The 21,772-nt window shown below is 35.5% G+C and overlaps 4 protein-coding genes across 5 annotated transcripts; 2 read left to right on the top strand and 2 right to left on the bottom strand.

Annotated features, from left to right (window-relative positions):
* The first annotated feature begins 1,773 nt into the window (after window positions 1–1,773).
* Window positions 1,774–7,951, top strand: LOC111480372 (gamma aminobutyrate transaminase 3, chloroplastic-like). The gene is given in 19 exon segments (XM_023125367.1): window positions 1,774–1,883; window positions 2,000–2,084; window positions 2,239–2,311; window positions 2,408–2,505; window positions 3,406–3,498; window positions 4,338–4,411; window positions 4,497–4,535; window positions 4,628–4,716; window positions 4,808–4,884; window positions 4,968–5,042; window positions 5,737–5,784; window positions 5,863–5,946; window positions 6,032–6,119; window positions 6,185–6,263; window positions 6,646–6,736; window positions 6,817–6,895; window positions 6,974–7,011; window positions 7,014–7,091; window positions 7,651–7,951. Coding segments are annotated over 18 exon segments (1,362 nt in total). The 5' UTR covers window positions 1,774–1,883; window positions 2,000–2,015; the 3' UTR covers window positions 7,741–7,951.
* Window positions 7,952–8,362: 411 nt separating this feature from the next.
* Window positions 8,363–9,164, bottom strand: LOC111480374 (60S ribosomal protein L27-like). Its single transcript, XM_023125371.1, has one exon. It carries the CDS (start codon window positions 9,084–9,086, stop codon window positions 8,679–8,681), a length of 408 nt encoding a protein of 135 aa, XP_022981139.1. The 5' UTR covers window positions 9,087–9,164; the 3' UTR covers window positions 8,363–8,678.
* A 1,979-nt stretch (window positions 9,165–11,143) lies between these two features.
* On the bottom strand, window positions 11,144–12,679 carry LOC111480375 (cysteine-rich and transmembrane domain-containing protein WIH1-like). Its single transcript, XM_023125372.1, has 3 exons — window positions 12,573–12,679; window positions 12,336–12,495; window positions 11,144–11,339 (listed from the first exon to the last, which is right to left on the bottom strand). Exons 1-3 carry the CDS (start codon window positions 12,592–12,594, stop codon window positions 11,294–11,296), a joined length of 228 nt encoding a protein of 75 aa, XP_022981140.1. The 5' UTR covers window positions 12,595–12,679; the 3' UTR covers window positions 11,144–11,293.
* Window positions 12,680–15,045: 2,366 nt separating this feature from the next.
* Window positions 15,046–21,220, top strand: LOC111480373 (OTU domain-containing protein DDB_G0284757-like). Of its 2 annotated transcripts, none has more exons than XM_023125369.1 (10): window positions 15,046–15,305; window positions 16,288–16,433; window positions 17,613–17,686; window positions 17,841–17,895; window positions 18,012–18,086; window positions 18,988–19,061; window positions 19,178–19,226; window positions 20,099–20,183; window positions 20,588–20,644; window positions 20,749–21,220. In XM_023125369.1, exons 2-10 carry the CDS (start codon window positions 16,302–16,304, stop codon window positions 20,790–20,792), a joined length of 645 nt encoding a protein of 214 aa, XP_022981137.1. In that variant the 5' UTR covers window positions 15,046–15,305; window positions 16,288–16,301; the 3' UTR covers window positions 20,793–21,220. The 2 variants fall into 2 exon arrangements, with proteins under 2 accessions (XP_022981137.1, XP_022981136.1); XM_023125368.1 differs by having other exon boundaries at window positions 15,052–15,305; window positions 16,284–16,433.
* The last annotated feature ends 552 nt before the right edge of the window (window positions 21,221–21,772 follow it).

The raw sequence follows: 21,772 nt of genomic DNA, 5'->3' as shown, positions 1-21,772 counted from the left end.
TCCTCTATTTCTATCAGCGAGTCTCGCCGGATTTTCATCGCTTTTCGCCGGAAAGATGAACGGAGCAACCAATCCGGGCTATTGCCGAATAAGCTCCATTTGGGTCGGATCCAGAAGAAAAATTAAACACGTCCGTCATTCTACGAATGGATAATTTTAATCAAAATGTATATATACAAAAAAGTGTACTAAATTCGTAATTTATATAAAAATAATTACAATTAACTGACTAATCAAGCAACTTTACAGATTAATAGCTAAAATTTGCGTTTTCGTGACAAAATCATTCATAAAATAAACTGTTCTACAAATAGATATGTAACCGACCGAAAGCATCTTCTTCATATAGAGGAAGTTGCTCATGAACTGCTCTTTCTTTCTTTGCTTGCACAGCAGCAACATCTTGAGTGCTTGGCCTAGAACAAGAAATGGGGTTCAACCATCTGCTTCGTACGATCATCAAACCCAAGGTTTCAGATCACTACCCTTTTCTAATTTGATCATCTTGCTTTCTCTTCTGTGTTTTTGGTTGATCCATTTTTTTTCTGGAACTTTCTGCGAATAATGTTTATGGTGTTTTTGAATGGTGGGGTATTGAACTCTGTAGTTTAGAGATTTAATCTTTTGGCAGAGGGGGATTTGTTGGAAGTATGATCTTGAAGAGGCGACTTGTCTTCTTTTATATGCATTTATCTCCCCCGCCATTAGAGAACACCATGATAGCTTCCTACCCTGTGGAATACATGGAAGTTGCATTTATTTCATGTCATTTCCAAAGCTCAACCGTACAAATTAGTGAAGGATATAACTATATAGAGCTGTTTGGAGAGATAAAGGGGAAGTAATCCTTAATTATTTTATGGTATGGATCTCAAGTTGGTTGGAGAGGGGAACGAAACATTCCTTATACAGTGTGGAAACCTTTGATTGTTTTAAAACCTTGAGGGGAAGCCCAAAGAGGACAATATATGCCAGTGGTGCATGGGTTGTTACAGATGGTGTCAGAGCCAGACACCGTGCAGTGTGCTAGAGGACGTTGGGCCCCCAAGGGGGGTGGATTGTGAGATCTAATATTGGTTGAAGAGGGAAACGGAGCATTCCTTATAAGGGTGTGGAAACCTCCTTCTAGTAGATGCATTTTAAAACTTTAAGGAGAATCCCAAAAGGAAAAGCCCAAAGAGGACAATATATGCTAGTGGTGGGCTTGAGCTAGTACAAATGGTGTTAGAGCCAGACACCGTGCGATGTGCTAGAGGACGTTGGGTCCCCAAGGGGGGTGAATTGTGAGATCTTATATTGGTTGGAAAGGGGAACAGAACATTCCTTATAAGGGTGTGGAAACTTTTTTCTAGTAGCCGCGTTTTAAAACCTTGAGGAGAATCCCAAAAGGGAAAGCCCAAAGAGGACAATATATGCTAGCAGTGGGCTTGGGCTGTTACAAATGGTGTCAAAGCTAGACACCGTGCGGTGTGCTAGAGGATGTTGGGCACCCAAGGGGGGTGGGATTGTGAGATCTCATATTGGTTGGAGAGGGGAATAGAGCATTCCTTATAAGTGTGTGTAAACCCCTTTTTAATACACGCGTTTTAAAACCTTGAGGAGAATCCCAAAAGGGAAAGCTCAAAGAGGACAATATTTGCTAGCGGTAGGCTTAGGTTGTTACAAATGGTATCAAAGCCAGACACCAGGCGATGTGCCAGAAAGGAAGCTGGGCCCCTAAGAGGGTAGATTGTGAGATCCCACATTGGTTGGAGAGGGGAGCGAAACATTCCTTATAAGGGTGTGGAAACATTCCTTCAGGTTCAATCACTTAGCCACCCATATGGAACAGAAGCATCATTGCAGAGGGACAATTCGAGTACTGGTTCAAGGAACGGTCAAGGGTAACTTCGAGTCTCCGTGATAATATTTTATATGATCAAGAAAATATTCATCCACTCGAAACATTTTCGATTCGAAAACACTCGATATCTCACATATTTTACGTATGGAATCCCAGTTTCAAAGGCCATGATATGCTTGCACCTTTCACAGCTGGTTGGCAGGCTGCTGATTTGAATCCTTTGGTCATAGCAAAATCTAAGGTATTATAGACTGCTGATTGAATCCTCTTTTGAACGAACATTTTCTCGTTTCTTCTTTTTCATCGTCGTTTTTTTTCTCTAAAAACTGGCAATCCCATGAGGACCTTCCGTCCCCACGTGATAATATTTGTCGTGGTGATTATCATGGCTACAGGGTTCCTATGTTTACAACGTTAACGGGAAGAAATATCTCGACTCGCTTGCTGGTTTATGGTGCACATCCTTAGATATTCTTACTGCTCCCGATCTTATATAATGGCTTTTCGTGTCTAGCTTCGTATATTAAGTCTTACGAGTCGTGTATGAATACTGAATATCTGCAGGGGGAAGCGAGCCTCGGCTTGTTGCTGCAGCGATGGCACAGTTGAATACATTGCCATTTTACCATTCCTTTTGGAATCGCACAACAAAACCGTCTTTGGTATTGTATTCCTTTCTTAGTATAAAGCTACTTAAAATTCTTATCATTACATGTTATGACATGAAAGTTCACTTAAAAAGAAACCAAACACAGTTTCGAATGAATTAATGTAACAGCCCAAGCCTACAGCTAGCAGATATTGTCCGCTTTAGCCCATTACATAACGCTATTAGCCTCAGATTTTAAAACGTGTCTACTAGAGAGAGGTTTCCACCCCCTTATAAGAAAAGTTTTGTTTCCCTCTCCAACCGATGTGGGATCTCACAATCCACCTATCTTGGGGGCTAACGTCTTCGCTGGCACATTGCCTGGTGTCTGGTTCTGATATCATTTGTAACAGTTCAAGCCCACTGCTAGTAGTCATTGCTCTCTTTGGCCTGTTACTTATAGCCGTCAACCTCACAGTTCTAAAAAATACAAAACTGTGAGGCCGATGGCGATACGTAATGGGCTAAAGCGAACAATAGCTGGAAAACTACAAAACTTGATATGTCTGAAGTTTAACGATAACTGATGCAACTACTATTGCACTAAAACCAAATGTATTTGTTGCAAACTCGACATAACAATATTGTAAAAACTTCATGATTTTACCTTTACCAAAACAATTCCCGACCACTTTCCCACCTTAATATTAAGGAAGCTCACCCCAAGTTGGTTCATGGCCCGAACCCCTCTTTCCTCAAATTAATGTCGAGTCTAAAGGAATATTGTTATGTTGCCTCAAAGTAACCCTAATCAACTAGCACTATTTTGATGGTAGTTTCCACCGCCTGACCAGGGTCGAGCCCCGTAACTTCGGGAGAACGGGTGACATGATTCATTGAGATTCATTTATCAAAGAGATGTCGAAAATGCAGGAGCGTAATCTTGTTCTGTTTATCTTGCTGTCTGCTGCAGGATCTAGCAAAAGAAATACTGGAAATTTTTACTGCAAGGAAAATGGCGAAGGTGTTCTTTTCAAACAGTGGATCAGAAGCAAATGATACTCAGGTGCCTTTTTTGCACCTTTACTCTACGTTGTTACCATGAAAATTTTATTACCTTTTATCGAGCTACTGAAGGAAAAGAGATCAGGTAAATACGAAACCTTAAACTACGGTCATTCAGTGTCAAGTTGAACTGAATGTAATTTTTCTAGTGTGGGCGGGCCACTTGGTAACTAGGAGAGTCTCTTCATCTTCATAGCTGGGATGCTTCGAGCTTCTGGGCCTCAGAAACCAGAATCGAATCTCGTGACTCGAGTATAAGGTGAATCCGCTAGCACGTCCCTGTAAAATCTTACCCAATTCTTGCCACTCCTGCACAAACCTTAGCTCGTTTCTTACCTAACCGGTGGCGTACGAGAGAGGGGAGCCTAAATACCGTGCCCCCATACTGGTATGAACCGTTCTTGCCTTTGGTAATATTTGGTTGATGGTCTGCTTTACATGGGCCCCTTTTTTCATACTTCTGTTATTCGACTTATGTCAGAGAAAGATATTATGACCTTAGGAGGTGATTATAGTTGTTTTTGGACGCCCCAATCCACCCCCTTTTAGGGCCAGCGTCCTTGCTGGCACACCCACTCGTGTCGACCCCCCTTTGAGGCTCAGCCTCTTCGCTGGCAAATTGTCCGTTGTCTGGCTCTAATACCATTTGTAACGGCTCAAGCCCACCGCTAGCAAATATTGTCATCTTTGAGCTTTCCCTTTCGGGTTTCCCCTCAAGGTTTTTAAAACGCGTCTGCTAGGAAGAGGTTTCCATACCTTTATAAAGAATGCTTCGTTCTCTTCCCCTCAGTTGCATACGTATAAAATCAAATGAATAACATTATTTTCTAACTCATGTAGGTAAAACTGGTTTGGTATTATAATAACGCACTCGGGTGACCGAACAAGAAGAAAATCATCGCTCGTTCAAAATCGTAAGTATGTCCGTTATCCACGCTCTTTTCAAACGCGCTCTACTCATTGTACTCATCCAAGTCTTTGCTATCTTTGCAATCTTAGGTACCATGGTTCCACATTGATATCAGCTAGTCTTTCAGGGTATGCCAATAACAAAAGATAGCTACTAAGACTAAGAAAGCTTTAATAACTTGCTTGACCAAACTCTGTTAACTTGGCAAATCTTATTCTAGTCTTCCAGCATTGCATCAGAAATTTGATCTTCCTGCTCCGTTTGTACTGCACACGGACTGTCCTCATTACTGGCGTTATCGTCTTCCTGGTAGTACCGAACTGCGGTATTTTGTTAGACGTGTTGTTACACGGTTGATATTATTGCTCTTACAATGCTAAATATGACAGTGATGTGCCAGGTGAAACCGAGGAAGAGTTCTCGTCGAGATTAGCTAAGAATTTAGAGAGTCTTATTCTTGCGGAAGGACCCGAGACGGTGATGTCACTGAAGTTAACTAGAGTTCGAATATTTGACGTCTGCTGATAATCTTTAGTGTTTCTAACCTTTGGTTCTTTTAGATTGCTGCCTTCATTGCTGAACCTGTCATGGGAGCAGGTGGTGTGATACTTCCTCCTGCAACTTTTTTTGATAAAGTAAGCTGCCACTTTCTTTACAAGTTGTTGTTTAAATGCATAATCATGAGTGCTTCTAGAGTTTCATTTCTTCAAAAATAAAATAATAAGGGTGTGAAAACCTCTCCCTAATAGACGTGTTTTAAAACCGTGAGGTTGAAAGCGATACGTAACGGGCCAAAGCGGACAATATCTGCTAGCGGTGGAGTTGGGCTGTTACAAATGGTATTAGAGCCAGACACCGGGCAATATGGTGTACCAAGGAGGACGCTGGCCCCTATGTGGGTGGATTGTGAGATCCTACATTTGTTGGAGAGGGAAACGAAGTATTTCTTATAAGGGTGTGGACACCTCTCCCTAGTAGACGCGTTTTAAAACCGTGAGGCTGACGACGATACTTAAAGGGCCAAAGTGGACAATATCTGTTAGTAGTGAGTTTGGGTTGTTACAAATGGTATAAGAGCTAGACACCGGGCGGTGTAGTGTGCCAACAAGGACGTTGGCCCTCAAGGGGATGGATTGTGAGATCTCACATGGTTGGAGAGGAGAACGAAATATTTCTGGTAAGAGTGTGGAAATCTCTCTCTATTAGACATGTTTTAAAACCGTGAGGTTGACAACGATACCTAAGAGGCCAAAACAGATAATATCTACTGGCGGTTGGCTGTTGCAAAAAGGTTGAAAATTATTGAATGATTTCTAATTTCATGAGCAGGTCCAAGCTGTGCTGAAGAAATATGACATTCTTTTCATTGCAGATGAGGTAATGCTATATTACTAGCTGCCTTCATACCTTTTCACTTCTCTTACCCAATGCCCTATAAGCTCTTCCCTGCCATAGGTTATTTGTGGTTTCGGTAGGCTCGGGGCGATGTTTGGATGCGATAAGTACGATATTAAGCCAGACTTGGTATCGACAGCTAAGGTGAAGTCGGGCTATTTCCGAGATTCAACACAGCTCGTTTAGAGCCTGAAAAAAACATATTTCTTTATAATCCTTATTTTTGCAGGCTCTTTCTTCTGCATATATGCCTATTGGTGCTGTCATTGTCAGCCCTGAAGTCTCAGATGTCATATACTCTCAAAGCAACAAGCTTGGTAAGTTAGTCATGGGTCAACAGAAAATATCCTCGTAACGACGAATTGATCGTCTGTTCATTCAGGTACTTTTTCCCATGGATTCACATATTCTGGACATCCTGTTGCTTGTGCTGTGGCAATTGAAACACTGAAGATCTACAGGTATGAAGATTTTGCTAGTCCTCCCCGATTATGAATGACTAACTGTGAGATCCCACATCAATTGGAGAGAGAAACGAGTATCAGTGAGGACTCAGGCCCCTAAGGGGATGGATTGTAAGATCCAACCTTGGTTGGAGAGGGAAACAAGTGCCAATGAGGACGCTGGCCCCGAGGGGGTGGATTGTGAGATCCCACCTCGGTTGGAGAGGGGAATAAAACATTCTTTATAAGAGTGTGAAAACCTCTCCTTAGTAGACACGTTTTAAAACTTTGAGAGAAAGTTAAAAAAGGACAATATCTGCTAACGGTAGGCTTGGGCTGTTAAACTAACTATACTAAACATTTTGGTGTTCTATGTTGTGCAATGTGTTTTTCTTCATAGAGAGAGAAAGATCATCGAGCAAGTAAAGAACATTGCCCCGAGGTTTCAAGATGGTGTAAAAGCCTTCTCTAACCGTCCCATCATAGGAGAGGTATAGTTCGAACAATCATTTCTTTCTCGTGGCTACAAAACGTTTGCTTGTGTCAGCTCGTTTGGTCTATCTTTTTGCAGATAAGAGGGACGGGATTGGTTTTAGGCACAGAATTTACGGATAACAAATCACCCAACAATCCATTTCCTCCTGAATGGGGTATGTAAGTTGTGTTGTGAAAAGTTTCCATCAATATTGGAATCATATTGTTAAAAAGTGTTCGAATGTGATGTATAGGGATAGGTGCATATTTTGGAGCAATGTATGAGAAGAGCATGGAATGTTAATACGCGTAGCCGGGGATAGCATAATGATGAGTCCTCCCTTCATGATCTCACCTGAAGAAGTTGATGAGGTACACCATACACATTCTTACGTTCTTACATTCTTCCATTGGAGTTGTGACAAACACAAACTAATGAGGGCAATGCAGTTTGAAATGAAGGAATGGGTTAAGCTTAGAGATATCTACCAAGCGGGAGCGGAGATAGGGACTTTCCCTTCACATTTATTTTTATAGGGGTCGAGGTGGGGATTTTCCACAGACAATTTCCGGGAATAGGGTTCTATGCGGGAAATTTTTTCCCATCTTTATATATATATAATTTCAATTAAAAAAATATAAAACATCATATTAAATTCAGTTCAATAATATTTTATAAGCAAAAATATAATATAATGTTCTAACTTGGCTCGATTTAGTAAATAGGAAAAAAGGAAAAAAATCACCTGTCTCCCAGATTTCTCAGTCAGTTTGAGGTGGGTCCTTTTAGAATCAGACCCCGTAAATGAACATATTTAGTTAGATGTGATCCAAATTTGTTGTTTTTAGAATAATAGCGCTTCTAAGTGAATATAATTGAGTGTAATATGAAACTTGAGTGCTCTAATCCTGAAAATGGTATCATTTGCAGCTTACAAGCATCTATGGGAAAGCATTGAAGGATACTGAAGAAAGGGTGAAGAAACTCAAATCTCCGAGCAGAGTAGTTCAACCGACCTAGCCTAATCGATAATGTGGAAAAGCTTGTTTACTCCAATTGTTTGAGAATAAGGAAAACAGAAGAAATCATATTGGAGTGTGTAAATTATCACGGCTTTAATCATATTGGAGTGTGTAGATTATCATATTGAAGTGTTTTGAACCTTCATAACTTATATAATACCCTTAAACTTCTTTGAAGGTTCAAAAATATATCAAAATCATTACAAATACATAACTTTGATTCATAGATCACCACAATAACTCTTTCCTTAGAAATCATCCCTGTTTCTTTCTTCAAATCAGAAAAACCATGGTTTCCGATCCCCAATGAACTCTTAAAAGCAGTTCTAAAAAACTTGCGTGTCATTTGGAAATGGTTAAGAGATGCTTTATTTTAAAATAATTTTGTTTAGATGGAAAATAATTTCAGAACTTCTAAAGAACAATTTCGCAAATTGTAAGGAATTGAAAAACAACCAACCTCAAAAGGCGATCCCAATCTAAGAAAATCAAACAATCCTTCTGATCGCAGAAGAAAAACAAAGAAAATTCAGCCCAATAGCCACCCTGAACACAAACAAGTAGATAATGGAGGAGGAATCTGTAGTTGATATAAAATAACACATGAATACCACAAAGTGAAAGCATTGGGAAGGAATTTACCCAGTTGCACTTGTATGTGTGATCAGCAATGCCATTTGATCATATAGAGATCCTATTGCGTTCATCGAGAATCAGAAATTGAAATTGTATCCAAATGTGAGGCGTTTAAAAGAGATCGAACGATTCAGATCATTCAATTAGATTCTTCCTCGTTCCACCCATTTAGGGCTAAGAGAAGATCAACAAAAATTTAGTATCATCGCACCAAACAATGGATGATTCATAATTTAAAATGTACCTTCAAAATTCAAAACAAGATGAAAGAAAAACCTCCAAATCCTCGAAACAATTTCCTCAGAACCTAAGCTTGGTAAAAAACCACCTGTTCTTCCCAGTCTTAAACCTGTCCTCCAACCTCTTCTTGATCTCCTTCGCAGCCGCAACCTTCGAGCCCTTCGACTGCAAACAATCCGCATTGACCACATCCTTTAGATCGACGTCGAGCGTGTACCTTGTCGGCATTATGTGCTGGTAGTTCACAAGCTTGATGAAAGCCTTCACTCTCGATTTCTTCGCCGTCTTCTTCGTCGAATCTTTACGAATTACTTTGCTTGGGTACTTCTTCATCCCTGCAACCAAACAATGGCCATAGGGCCGATCGCGGGTTCCGTCATCGAAGTTTCGGACGATCACAGCCTTACGGCCGGCGAATCGGCCTTGGAGAACAATAACTGCCTTGTTCGGCTTTATAAATTTCACCATTATAAACTCGATTTGAGCTTCGATTAACCTGTAGACGACGATGAGATCATAAACCCTAGACTCGGTTAGCAGAGCAGCTTATTTATACGCGGCACAACTGAAACCCTATTTATATTTGAATCTGGGCCTTAAATGAAGACATTCACTATTGGGCTTTTTATAGATTGTGTATAATTGGGCCGTATTGGGCTCACTTGTTAACTGGGCTTAATTGGGCCCATGAATATTTTTGCACCATTGAATTGAAAAATATTAGAAGATTTTAGATATTACAAAACAAACAAATTACATCTAAACATAATAAATTATTTTTAAATGGATTTACTTCCTAGGCAAGGAAGAAAGGATGAGTCCTTTTTCCTTCTCCCAAACCAAAGGAGCGTCGGGAGCATAGAGGAGCAAAGTTCACTTTCCCTTCACGGTAAAGTGACATAGAAAAAAGGGTTGGCCCGTCAAAAGTCCGACTACTCTGTGGTTTGGTATCCATATTCATTCAGGGAGGAGTCAGTTCGAAAGTTAGTCCCCTCACGAGCATAAACAAAACGAGCATCGTACGATTAGCCATACACATGGGAAGAGAGGTCTCCAAAGTCTCTCGGCTCTTCCAAGAATTTTTTTCCTTTTCTCCCATTTTTAATAACTTAATTTTCTCGATTTCGTTCGGTTTTCACCTACTTTTGACCTCGAGAAACCGAAGAGTTGAAGAGGTTTGTAATCTATTAATAATTACGTTTGCAAAATTATAACCTAATGGAAGCTCGACTACAACCATTCATGCGACATGCGGGCCAATCAGCAATTTTTTATTAAAAAATAATTAATTTATACACCTAAATCTTATAAAAAATGCATCGATTAAAATTTTAAACTAATAATTATATTAGGTTGACCTTCACTCTTTTATTTATAATATAATATATATGTTTTAAAACATCATATTTACTTAATTTAATATTGTTAATATGATTAAAAAAAAAAAACACACGTTTTTTTAGTGGATTCTTGTGACAAAAGAAAAAACCTTCGACAAAATTTGTATTTTCTCTTATAATAAATTATTAATTAAAAAATACATATATTTAAAGCTATAAATCATATAAAAAAACATTATATTTAAGTTAATGCGTTTTATTATTTTATTATTATTGTTTAAAGATTAATTGTTCGACCCCAACTGTTTAACCAACAATAAATCCACGTCCACAAGTGAATGCTTATTCTCTCTAATTGTATTCCATTTGGGATTATTTATTATTAATTAATTTATCATTATTTATATATTTGAACTTTAGGATAAAATTAATTTATTACATACATTGAGACTTTATTATAAAAGAGGAAATATGAGTAACCAAAGTTAAATGATGAAGTAAAATTTTAATAAGGCTAGCTTTGTTTTAAAAATATTTTTGAATTTTCGATAACATTTTAAAAAATATCAGTGAAATTATAAAAATATTAATAACAATCTAATATTTATTTTTAAAAAAATTATTATTTCTGAACATCTCTTTTTTATTTTTAGTTGGAAGATAATTATATTATTTTTAAAAGTTCATGAACATTTTTTTAAAATATCAAATCCACCCTCCTTTAGGGTCAACGTCTACTGGCACACTGTCTCGTGTTTACTCCTTCGAAAAAAAGCGAGAAGGTTGGCTGCCATCGTATAGTGTCTGGCTCTAATACCATTATTTGTAATAACCTAGATCTATTGTTAGCAGATATTGTTATTTTTGGGTTTTTCTTTACTTGCCCTGCTTTAAAACGCGTATGCTAGGAGAAGATTTCCGCACCGTGTTTTGTTTTCCTCTCTCACTAATTTTTTAAATTAAAAGCTATTAAAAAAAATGTAAATGGTTTTTAAAATTTAAAAGTATTGATATTTTTTAAAATTAAAATATATTTTTAAAGGTATTTTTTATGTTTTTTTTTAATATATATATATTTTTTTTACAAAATAATTTAGGGTAGTAATTCAAATAATAATAATTATAAATAAATAAATAAAATAAAATAAAACTAAAAGAATAAAAAGAAAATGATATGCTCAGACAAAGTGAATATAGTTTCATAATCTTCAACACCCAATTTATTATTACAACTAATAATCCAAAAGTTCACCAAAAAAAATTAAAATTAAAACTAAAATTAAAAACTGGACTTGAGAGCCATCACATCCTTGAGAATTTGTTGTCCTTCACCGACTAGAAGCATGTTTCCAATGCACAGCAACAGCACAACCCCGCACAACTGCATTCCATAATATATCCTTTTATTTTATTTAAAAAAAAAAATTATATATATATATATATATATCCAATATTTTTTTTTATCAATATTTTTTTCTTTTTCATAAAATAAAATATATCGCTTAAAAAATTGATAAGGGATCAAAATTCTCGATTAGCGAGTAAGACAACACATAAATCTCAAATTTCATATAATAAAGTATTTAAATTAGGTTGGTTCAAATCGTTCGATTATTTATTCAAATTTGTTTGTAGACGTGGTATTAACGATTTTATATATTATTAATAAACTAAATTAATAAAAATACTTAAAAATTTTATATTTCCTATATTTTTATTGTTAGTGGTTTAAAATATACCCCTAACACTTTAAAATATTTCATTTATATACTCCAAGTTTTTAGAGAAATTTAAAAATATTTTTATAGTTAATAATATATTTAAAAAATATCTTGAAAATTTTTAAATAGTGTTATATTTAAAAGTTCATTAATATTTTTTTAACTTTTATTTTAAAAATTTTAAAGATATACTTTTAAATACTTTTTTATTTATTTAAAAAGTTTAATAATATTTTTTAAATAGATTATATTTAAAATTAATGAATATTTTTTTAATTTTTTTCAAAAATTTTTTAGATTTTTTTTTAAAATTTAAGGATATTATTAAAATTTTATAAGTTTACCCAAAAATTTTAAAATATTTTTATTAATTTAGTTAGGTTAATATGTAAAACGTCTAAGTTATCTATTTTCAAAACATTAAATTAATATTTTATCAATTTTAATATATATTTTGAAACATTATATTTCAAATTTTAAAATTTTAAAATTTTTAAGAGTGGGATAAATAAATAAATGAATAAATAAAGAAATATCAATAAATTTATATTATTTTCAATTCATAAATTTTTTATTTATATGAATTTAATTAAAATATGCAATAAAAATAGTATTTATTAAATTAGGAGAGTGGGGTTTAGATGAAGGAAAATTACCAGCCTTCCAAACAGCCCTCGGCCATGCCTCTAGACTTAGTCACAGCCGGAGCAGGAACAGGAGCAGGTGGAGAGACGTCTCCGCCGTATCTTACCGGATACCCCGCCGGCGGCGGAGCTGCATAACAGGGTGGCGCGGTGGAGGGTGGAGGATAAACTTCTACACAAACCAAAAAAATAAAATTATACATTAAAAAAATAAATAAATATATATATAATATGAAAGCGATCGATCACCTGCAGGCTGAGCGGAACTCATCTTGAGAAAATAAAAATTATATTAGAAAATAATTTACGTTTTAAGTTTGTTTGATACACTCTGTGGGTATGTGTGTGTATATATAGGGGAGAGAGATTTGGAGGGGGCGGAGAGAGTGGTGTGGGAGAGGGTCCGACTAGGGGCGGCGGTACCGCGTGAAGGGAAGAGAGAGTCTCGGAGAGAGAAGTTAGGACAGAGAAAGTATATTCTTCTTTCTATGTAGGGATATAGAGAGAGAAAGCTGGTAATTCTGTTGTCTTTTTTTTCTTTTTGGGCAAATATTTTTCTTTTGGATTTTTATTTTATTTATTTTAGTTAAATTTCAATTTTTGGTATTTAAGATCTATTTTTGTAATTTCAGCTCTTTTTTTCCTTATATATATTTTTTACAATAATTTTTTATAGAAAATAATTGGATTTTAATAATATTTTAAAGTATACAATAAAAATTGTGAAATCCCATATTAGGAGGAGAACGAAACACCATTTATATGGGTGTGGAAATCTTTACTAGCATGCGCGTTTTAAAGCTTTGAGGAGAAACCCGTAAGGGAAAGCCCAAAGAGTACAATATTTGCTAGCGATGGACTTGAGCCGTTACAAATGATATCAGAGTCAGACACCGAGCAATGTGCCAACGAGGAGGCTATTCCCCGAAGGGGGTAGCACAAGGCGCTGGACTAGTATGGACGCTGCACGCGGTGAACTTGGGCCATTACAAATGGTATTAGAGCTAGACACCGGGTGTTGTGCCTGCAAGGAGGCTATTCCCTGAAGGGTGTAGACATGAGGGCTATGCTAGTAAGGACGATGCGCGCAGTAAACTAGGGGCGTTACAAATGATATCAGAGCCAGACACTGGGGCGCTGTGCTAGTAAAGACGTTGTGCGCCGAAAACTTGGATCTTTACAATGGTATTAGAGTCAGACACCGGGCGCTGAGCCAACGAGGAGGTTGTTCCCCGAAGGGTGTAGACACGAGGCGTTGTGCCAGTAAGGACGCTGTGCGCGGTAAACTTGGGCCATTACAAATGGTATTAGAGCTAGACATTGGGCGTTGTGCCAACGAGGAGGCCATTCCTCAAAGGAGGTAGACACGAGGTGCTGTGCTAGTAAGCACGCTGTGCACGGTATACTTAGGCCGTTACAAATGATATCAGAGCAAGACATCGGGCGCTGCGCCCCGAAAGGGGTGGATTTAGTGGGGATCCCACAGCGATTGGAGCAAAGAACGAGTGCGAACGAAGATGCTGGATCCTAAAGATGGTAGATTGTGATATCCCACATTGATGGGGGACAATTCTGTATAAATTTAATGTTTTTAAACTTTAAAAAAAAATTATTTTTAATGTACATGCAAACACAAAATTTAATATTATATTTAAAATATATTTATTAATTTTAAAAATAGAGTTTAAAGATCTCTTAATTATTTTTAAAGTTCAGAAGATATTAGAAGTAATCTATTTTTTTTTTTAATTTTTATATTTTTAGAAAATAGTCATTTTATAAATTAAAAAAAAAAAAACAATAATTTTTGTTTCATTTGTAATTGGTTTTACATCAAATCTGTGTTCTATCGTTCTTGCCAAAACTATACAAACCTTTAATTGGAAGGTTAGGATGTCAACATGTTTTCGAATCTTTTCAGTTTTTTTTTTATTTTTTATTTTTTCCTATTAAAAATATAATTCATCCCGAGCTCCAAGAGACCAAGGAGCAAAACGGATTGAAACGTACTCGAGTCTTAAATAAGCTAGACAAGTAGATCCCGACATTCAAAAAGAGCACTTACTTAAAATTCGAAAAAATGAAAAACTCAAAAAGTAGAGGATATGACAGAAACAAAATCCCGTACCAAAAAACTGAATGAAAAGTTAATTTTGAAAGGGATCCGAGCACAACCAACAAAATAGTCCAAGTCAAATAAATTTGAACGAGGGGCTTAATCTCGATATACTTGACAATACTGTCTATCTAACGTTGAACCCGAGGATTTAACAGATGACTTAAAAATCCTTTCAGGGCAAGCAATCGAATATAGTTGACCTGATAATACTGCTTGTCTGAGGTTGAGACCCGAAATTTTACTGTGGGCTTAAATATTTCTTCTCAGGCAAGCAATCAAATAACTAGATATGGTATAAAATCGATTAGATTTTGAAAACTATAACGTTTATGACCATAACTTAACCAAGATTTGGTTAGGTTAACTAAACCATGGTTTGGTTAACCGTTTTGTAAACCAACATTTATAAGGAGGAATTTCTTTATATTTTATTTTTTATTATGATTATCAATAATTTAAAAATAAATTATTTATATATAAAGTAATAGTTACTAATTTATTTTTACAAACTATTATTATATTGTAAAATTTTAGGGCAAACATTTAATTTATGCATTTTCGAGACACGTGTAATTTACATACGTACACATATATATAAGAGAGTTATCTGATTTAGCGGGGTTTTTTTTTTTTTTTCTTCTCAGTCGCATTTTCTTCAAGCTTAAGCTTGATCTAGTAGTGTGATTGGGTGCCGGGAAAGATCGAACAGAAACTGGAGCATTGGATTTTTCCGCTTTGCGTTGCTGAATTTATGCTTAAGGATTAGTCGAGGTTTTGATCATTGAGTTTTGCTATAACTCATTGATTTTCTTAGCTGTACATCTACTCGATCTTGCTTGGATTTCTTCCGATTACAATTTCAGGTATTGTGTAGTAAAACTCGGTTGATGTTTTTATGATTTTGTGTATTACCTAGTTTTAATTATTGTCGTAGCCTGCTCTGGTTGGTGAGAAGATTTTGTCGTATTTTAGAATAGCAAATTTTGTGGTGCATTCGATTTACTGTCAATGGAGTGATGACTGATGAAAGAATTTAAGGTGCGGTTTCTCCTTAGATCTACGTCAATGTTTTTTAGAGTCCAAAGGCGACGGCACTAATCGATATGTATCTGATTGGGCTCAATTGATAATCCAGGACATATCTTCAATATAGGTCTTTGATGCTTAAGAAGTGAAGTTTGATTTCCAGATTTCCTTCCAAATTGATTCTCAGCAAAAATGCTTTCAAGTATTGGCATCTGTTTGAAGCAACAATTCTTAAGCCGTTTCTTCAATTTGTGATATTATGATATTACTGGACTAGAATCATCTGGATCACTGCGGTCTTGGCCAGTTGCCATTTTTGATAGATTTGGGAAGTTAGAAATTTAACTGTAGGAAGGGAGATAGATGAAGCCTGAAACTTGGAAATGTCTTTGTTCTTCCAATACTGAATAATTTTGTTATTCCGGCCCTCCCTTTCTTGGCAATGTGGAGAGCCAAGGGTGGAGCGAAGTTGGAACATTGCTCTCCTCTTCGTTCGTCTTGGGTTTAAAAAGTTCATAAAAACGTTTAAAGTTTTCTCAATGCTTTGTCCTTCAACTTCTTAAACTGAAAGATTCTATATATGAAAAGTTGAAGTGCCAAAATTTTGCCCTTCCTCGTGGAGGCCTTCTAATCAAATATCTTTATCTAATAGGATTAAATCTCCAGCCCCCTATTTCTTGTGCAAAGAAAAGAAAAGCTATTATTTATTTATTTTCTTACTAGACGAGGGTTAACTAACTTATATTGAGCTTGGATAAGTTAGTTTTTTGTGACATGAATCATATCTATAATCCACATTTTTTGATGTTCTGTAGCAAGGCTTTCAAGGTAATATGACTGAAAACTACAGCAATGTAAGTGTAAGCTCAAGCTCAAGTTTGAGTAGTAGCATCTTGGCGGAGGAAGAAAACTTGAAGTTTGATAACAAGCTTGGGAAGAGGCTCTCACATCTGGATTCCATCCGTGTAATAACTTCTTTTACTTCATTAATTGGATCACTTACTCTTTTTATGTATGCTGTGAATGCAAGGTTTTATTGAATTTTGTGACCCTTTAAATTCTCTTTGATAAAAATTATATATAAAAATAAATAACTGCGAATGTAAGTTTTAGTTGAACTGTTATTGAACATGAAAGCTGCTAGGTCACTGAATGTAGTACTCAAGACTTGTGTTTTTTTCAAACAAAAAGAACAAAAATTACAACTTCATTGGTAGTATGAAATCCCACTCTCACACACACACAAACACAAAAAAGAAAAAACGTCTTTCAAATGGCATAAGAAACATGATATTCACACCACAAAAAAGCTACAAAAATGGCCTAGTCCATAAAACTTGAGACTTGTCTTTCTTGTAAGAATCCATTGTTTTTCTCAAGTCACAAGAGCAAAAGAAAGCTATCACAAATTGAAGCCATAGGATCTTCATATCTCTCTTAAAATCATGGCGTTCAAGGAATAAGGGGATGGGGTTGTTGATGTTGACGGGGGAGAGCCAACCACCGCCTTTAACTATAAACTGTGGTGCAAATAATTCTAGAAATTTCCAGCCAGGGAACAAGTGTTGGAAAGATGTCCTTGGGATTCCAAGTCCATTTTACTCAATGAGAACCATCCTGAGGAGATGGAGCAAAATGGAACCTTCTTTTGAGTAAGGTCTTGAGTATTTAGTATTTGTATGGGAATTAAGACTCGTGCATTGTTATTGATAGCTTTTCATGGTCTTTTCCATTAGAGGAAATCCCACATTTTGGTCGAGCTCTTTGAGGTTCTCTCTATTCTCAAGTATAGGATCATCATTAGGCTTGGAATGGTGCCACTAGGATACCTGAGACTTCATTGTTGTGGTGTGACTGTGTACATAAGCGTTGCCACTTGTCTTGATATTATTACTGCTACTATTATTATTCTTTTAACATTGCAACCGTATGTTGGGCTGCAGAGCTTCTCCAGCTTTATAATTTGACTGCTGCTTCATTACTATGATACCACCAACATAAAATGCATGCGCCTGAACTTGTGTATTTATTTATCCCCACCATCAATCTATAATGAAAAAAGATCTGTCCATATCTTTCTGAAATATGCAAAGTTCTGGAACGTTATCATTATTAAAAGAGCTGATTTATTATGATTATGGCAGCATACTCCTAGGGTTAATGGTGAGATACCAAACGTGACTGATGCAACCTTAGACCATGAACGGCTGTCAGAGAGGTATTAATTTTATATCAGGTGCTACATTGAAGAAAATTAGCTTCAGGAATGGTCTCTGCTAAAAAAATGACTAGCCATTAATGAATATTTGAAATTCAACTTTTGACTTCTGTAACGAAGTAGCATTTATTGATCATAGTGAGTCCTATAACAGATTGGTCACATATGGTTTAGCGGAGCTACAAATGGAAGGTGATGGGAATTGCCAGGTTTTAATAAGTTCTTGTCAATATCTTTTTCTATTTAAATTTGTAATTATCCTGCATTTTATCGTTTATTCATCTCATGACGTTTCAAATAACACATCTTTTTAACGTATTAATAGTTTCGGGCATTAGCAGATCAGTTATTTCGAAATCCTGAATACCACAAGCATGTAAGAAAGGCAGTCATCAAACAGGTGCTATAAATTGAACTCTATTGATGCATATAATCATTTAAATTGTTCAACGCTGCTATTTGGTCTTAGATTGCTTGATGAATGTTGGTTAAAGAAAATCATCATAGAAGTTGATAAAATTATTAAATTAAAGGACTGTACGTAATATGTGATACGGGTTATTTGTAATGTATTAAATATATAAAATCTTTCAGGTTATCCTCATAATTTTTTATTCCCTACAACCTTGTACAACACCATATACTAGCTTCCTTATAGGACCCTAGGATGAATGTCATATGGAAGGGTGTTAATGGAGGTGATCACATATGATTTTTTCTTCAAACCAAATCTAAAAGTTGCTACAAAATACTGTGAATGAGAATGAAATTGTCTTGGTAGTATATGTTTTGAGAGAATCTCTTCGCAAAGCAGCACTCTTGTACATGTATTATTCTTGGAAAGTAGGAGGTACGAAAGAATAATTGAGACTTGAAGGTTGTAGGAGGAAAACAACTCACCTTTAGCAAATGATTACAGTTTAAACTGCTTTTCTTTCTAAACTTAGTATGTGAATTAATAATTGAAAAGTTACTGGCTTGCTTTACTATTTCCGTTGCTTCATTATCCAGTTCTTATTTGTGTTTTGTCTTTTTTTCTGTTACTGTATATCAAATTAACTTGTGATAATTTCTTTTTTTGAAAACTATTCTTGCATGACTTTGAAGTTTATTCAGAACAGTAACCTGCACTTCATGAAGCATAGCATCTAGATATCAATACCCAACCCTATTGCCAGTACCGCCTTTTCCCCCCATTTTCATGTTTCATTGTAGTTCTGATTTACTTGTGGGAAAGAACTTAAAAGCCTGCTTGCCATATTTTTCTTACCGCATATTTTCCTCTTTTCCTCGCACGTCAGTTAAAGAAATTCAGAAAACTATATGAAGGCTATGTTCCAATGAAGTACAAAATCTACCTCAAGAAGATGAAAAAGTTAGTTATCTATTAGTACGCATATTTGACTTCTCCCATCCTAAGAAGGCATAACTTGTCTTACTGAACTGAATAATTACTTGTTCAAATTTTAACACATCTTTGAATCTTACCAGATCAGGTGAATGGGGAGATCATGTTACTCTACAAGCAGCTGCAGACAGAGTATGTTGAATTTTTATTCTTGCTTAACTGCTTTGAAACTCCTTTTTATGTATTCTTCTTGCTCGGCAAGGAGTTTGGGTTGAAAGATACAATTCAATTTCTGTTCATTTTGTAGAATGCTTAACGTGTGAAAATTTCTTTTACTAATACCTAAAATTCTAATATTTAAGGGCATGTCATCTTTGTTTCACTGGAAGGTCATTTTGTACTCTCCACACTTGTTTAAATGCACTAAAGGTTAATCTTGAAAATGTCGTAGGTGGATCTTTTATTTTCTTTCAAACTTATATCTCTCGGTGTGTGTATGTTGTGTACTGTTATTCACTCGTGCAAGTGTCGAAACATAAATATATGGATCTCTCATCATTTTTCCCATCATTGAAATTTTAAAAACCATCTCTTTCCACCTACTCAAGAAAGTATATTCCAAATTGGTGATATTTTGAAGAAAAATTAAAGAGACAAGAGGAGCATAAAAGAACTACTCCAGTTAAAAAATGTACCATTATCCTTTCTGGGTATTATTGGAAATCGTTTTATCGATGAACTGGTATACGGACACAGCAAGGTTCACATTGTGACCCGCTGTTGGCTCTGATATCTTGCTGGTATCATTTCTGCAATGTAATTGAACTCTCTTTGATCTCCCTTTCACTTTCATTTTTGTGCATATGATTGTATGTCATAGACTTGAAGAGTTTCCTAGACTTTCTAATTTTCAATTTATAATGTTGGGTAATTATTTCCCTTCTCTTTCTGTCATTTGAGCCTAGTCTTAGCAATTCATGTGTATGCCAAGATATTTTTTTCTGTTGTGTTAATGCTCTAATACTATTGGTTAGATTGTCACCGTTGATTTTACTAATTTGTAGTTTGATGCAAAGATCTGCTTAGTCACATCTTTCCGAGACACCTGTTACATTGAGATCCTTCCTAAAGACAATAATCACAACAAAGGTAAAGATTTCAATAGCCAGCCAGTTAAATTGCTTCGATTGAATCGATGATTTTTAATCTGCATGACTAAATAAATTAGCCATTATTTTGTAAGCTACTTAAACTTTAAACCACTGGAATATCACTGAAAATTACAGATTGATTATCAGAGACTGTTTGTGTTATTTAGTTTCCAAGGTGGAAAAAGTTAAAAGTTAGATGACACTGAACACTCTTGAACCAGGAACATTGCCACCATGCTCGAATCTTCGTCATATTTTTACCTCTGGACAACACATCTGCATCCCAATTTAGAATATTTTTCGAGCCATTGTGTGCATACCGACCTCTCGAGGCACTAGTTCTCATCTAACTTAGTTAGATCTCTATTTAATCTAACTTTGGCAACCCTTTCATATTGACAGAACTTTGGCTCAGCTTTTGGTGTGAAGTGCATTATAACTCGTTATATGCCTGTGGAGGTGAGATAATACATGCCATATTAAACTGCCCTTGTCGTTTCCTGTTCCATTAGCTTTCTTGCTGTTGAGTGCCTTAAATTTCTTTCTATTGGACCTTATTGCAGATCTTCCTTCGAGAACTCCTAGAAGAAAGCATTGGCTTTTCTAGAGTAATGAAACGGTATCATCAACCCATATCATCTTCTGATTTCTTATGAATGAAATCTTAGAAAATAGCTAACACAATAATATCATATAGTTTTCTTCCATACAAATACCACTCAGACTGATGTAACAATATATATATACACATATATATATATTTATATATAAGCATAGTATGTATTTATTTATACTCACAAACTAGAAAAGAATAGGAAATTTATAGATTCCTGATCCTGTTGATTGTTTGGTTTAGTTTTGGAAGAACATTATCATTGAATGTTCAGCTGCTCATCACTCATGACAGTTCATGTTCTTGACAAGATGCGCTTTGTCTGTATATATTGTATTGAGTTGTAGCTTTGCTCTGATCACTTCCTTAGTATTTCTTTTTCAGGACTTATATAATTCTAAGGATTCTGTTATTTTTGTTTTTTCGTTTGAAAGTCTTCTAAATGTCCTTTTAAGTTGAAATTTGTAATGGAAGCTACTTAATTACATAGCTGTGTGGATTTGACATTCTTTCATTCTCTGTAGAAAATGTGGGGGAAAATTCAATTATATCCTTCGAACTCCATTTTTACGTTAAAATTAAGTGGTTGCTTGTAGACTCTAGGATATATTTTTGTTATCTTTTCAAAAGTTTAATTTTAATTATTAATCATTGAAGTTTTTCCCGAAATAATCATTTTAGGGAAAAGAAATATCATTTCGGTCATTGAATACGGTTTTCATTAAGTTCCTAGATTAAAAAATGTTTCAATTTTTTCATTTCTTTTTATTTGGGTTTTGAGTTTAGTTTCTATTTGATTCTTAATTTTAGATTTTACAGTTTCTTTTACCCTTGATCTCTCCCTCACCCTCACTCTCATGCTCTCATTTGTGTTAATTAATTTAATTTTTAAAGATTAATTAGAATTTAATTATTTTTCATTAGTTTTTTTTTTTTATAACTATTAAGATTAATTAAAAATCAATATGGAAAAA

This window comes from Cucurbita maxima, unplaced genomic scaffold, assembly GCF_002738345.1.
Source record: "Cucurbita maxima cultivar Rimu unplaced genomic scaffold, Cmax_1.0 Cma_Scf00006, whole genome shotgun sequence".
NCBI lineage: Eukaryota > Viridiplantae > Streptophyta > Magnoliopsida > Cucurbitales > Cucurbitaceae > Cucurbita > Cucurbita maxima.
Note: the sequence above shows the minus strand (reverse complement) of the source record. Positions and strands in the feature narration are given on the sequence as shown.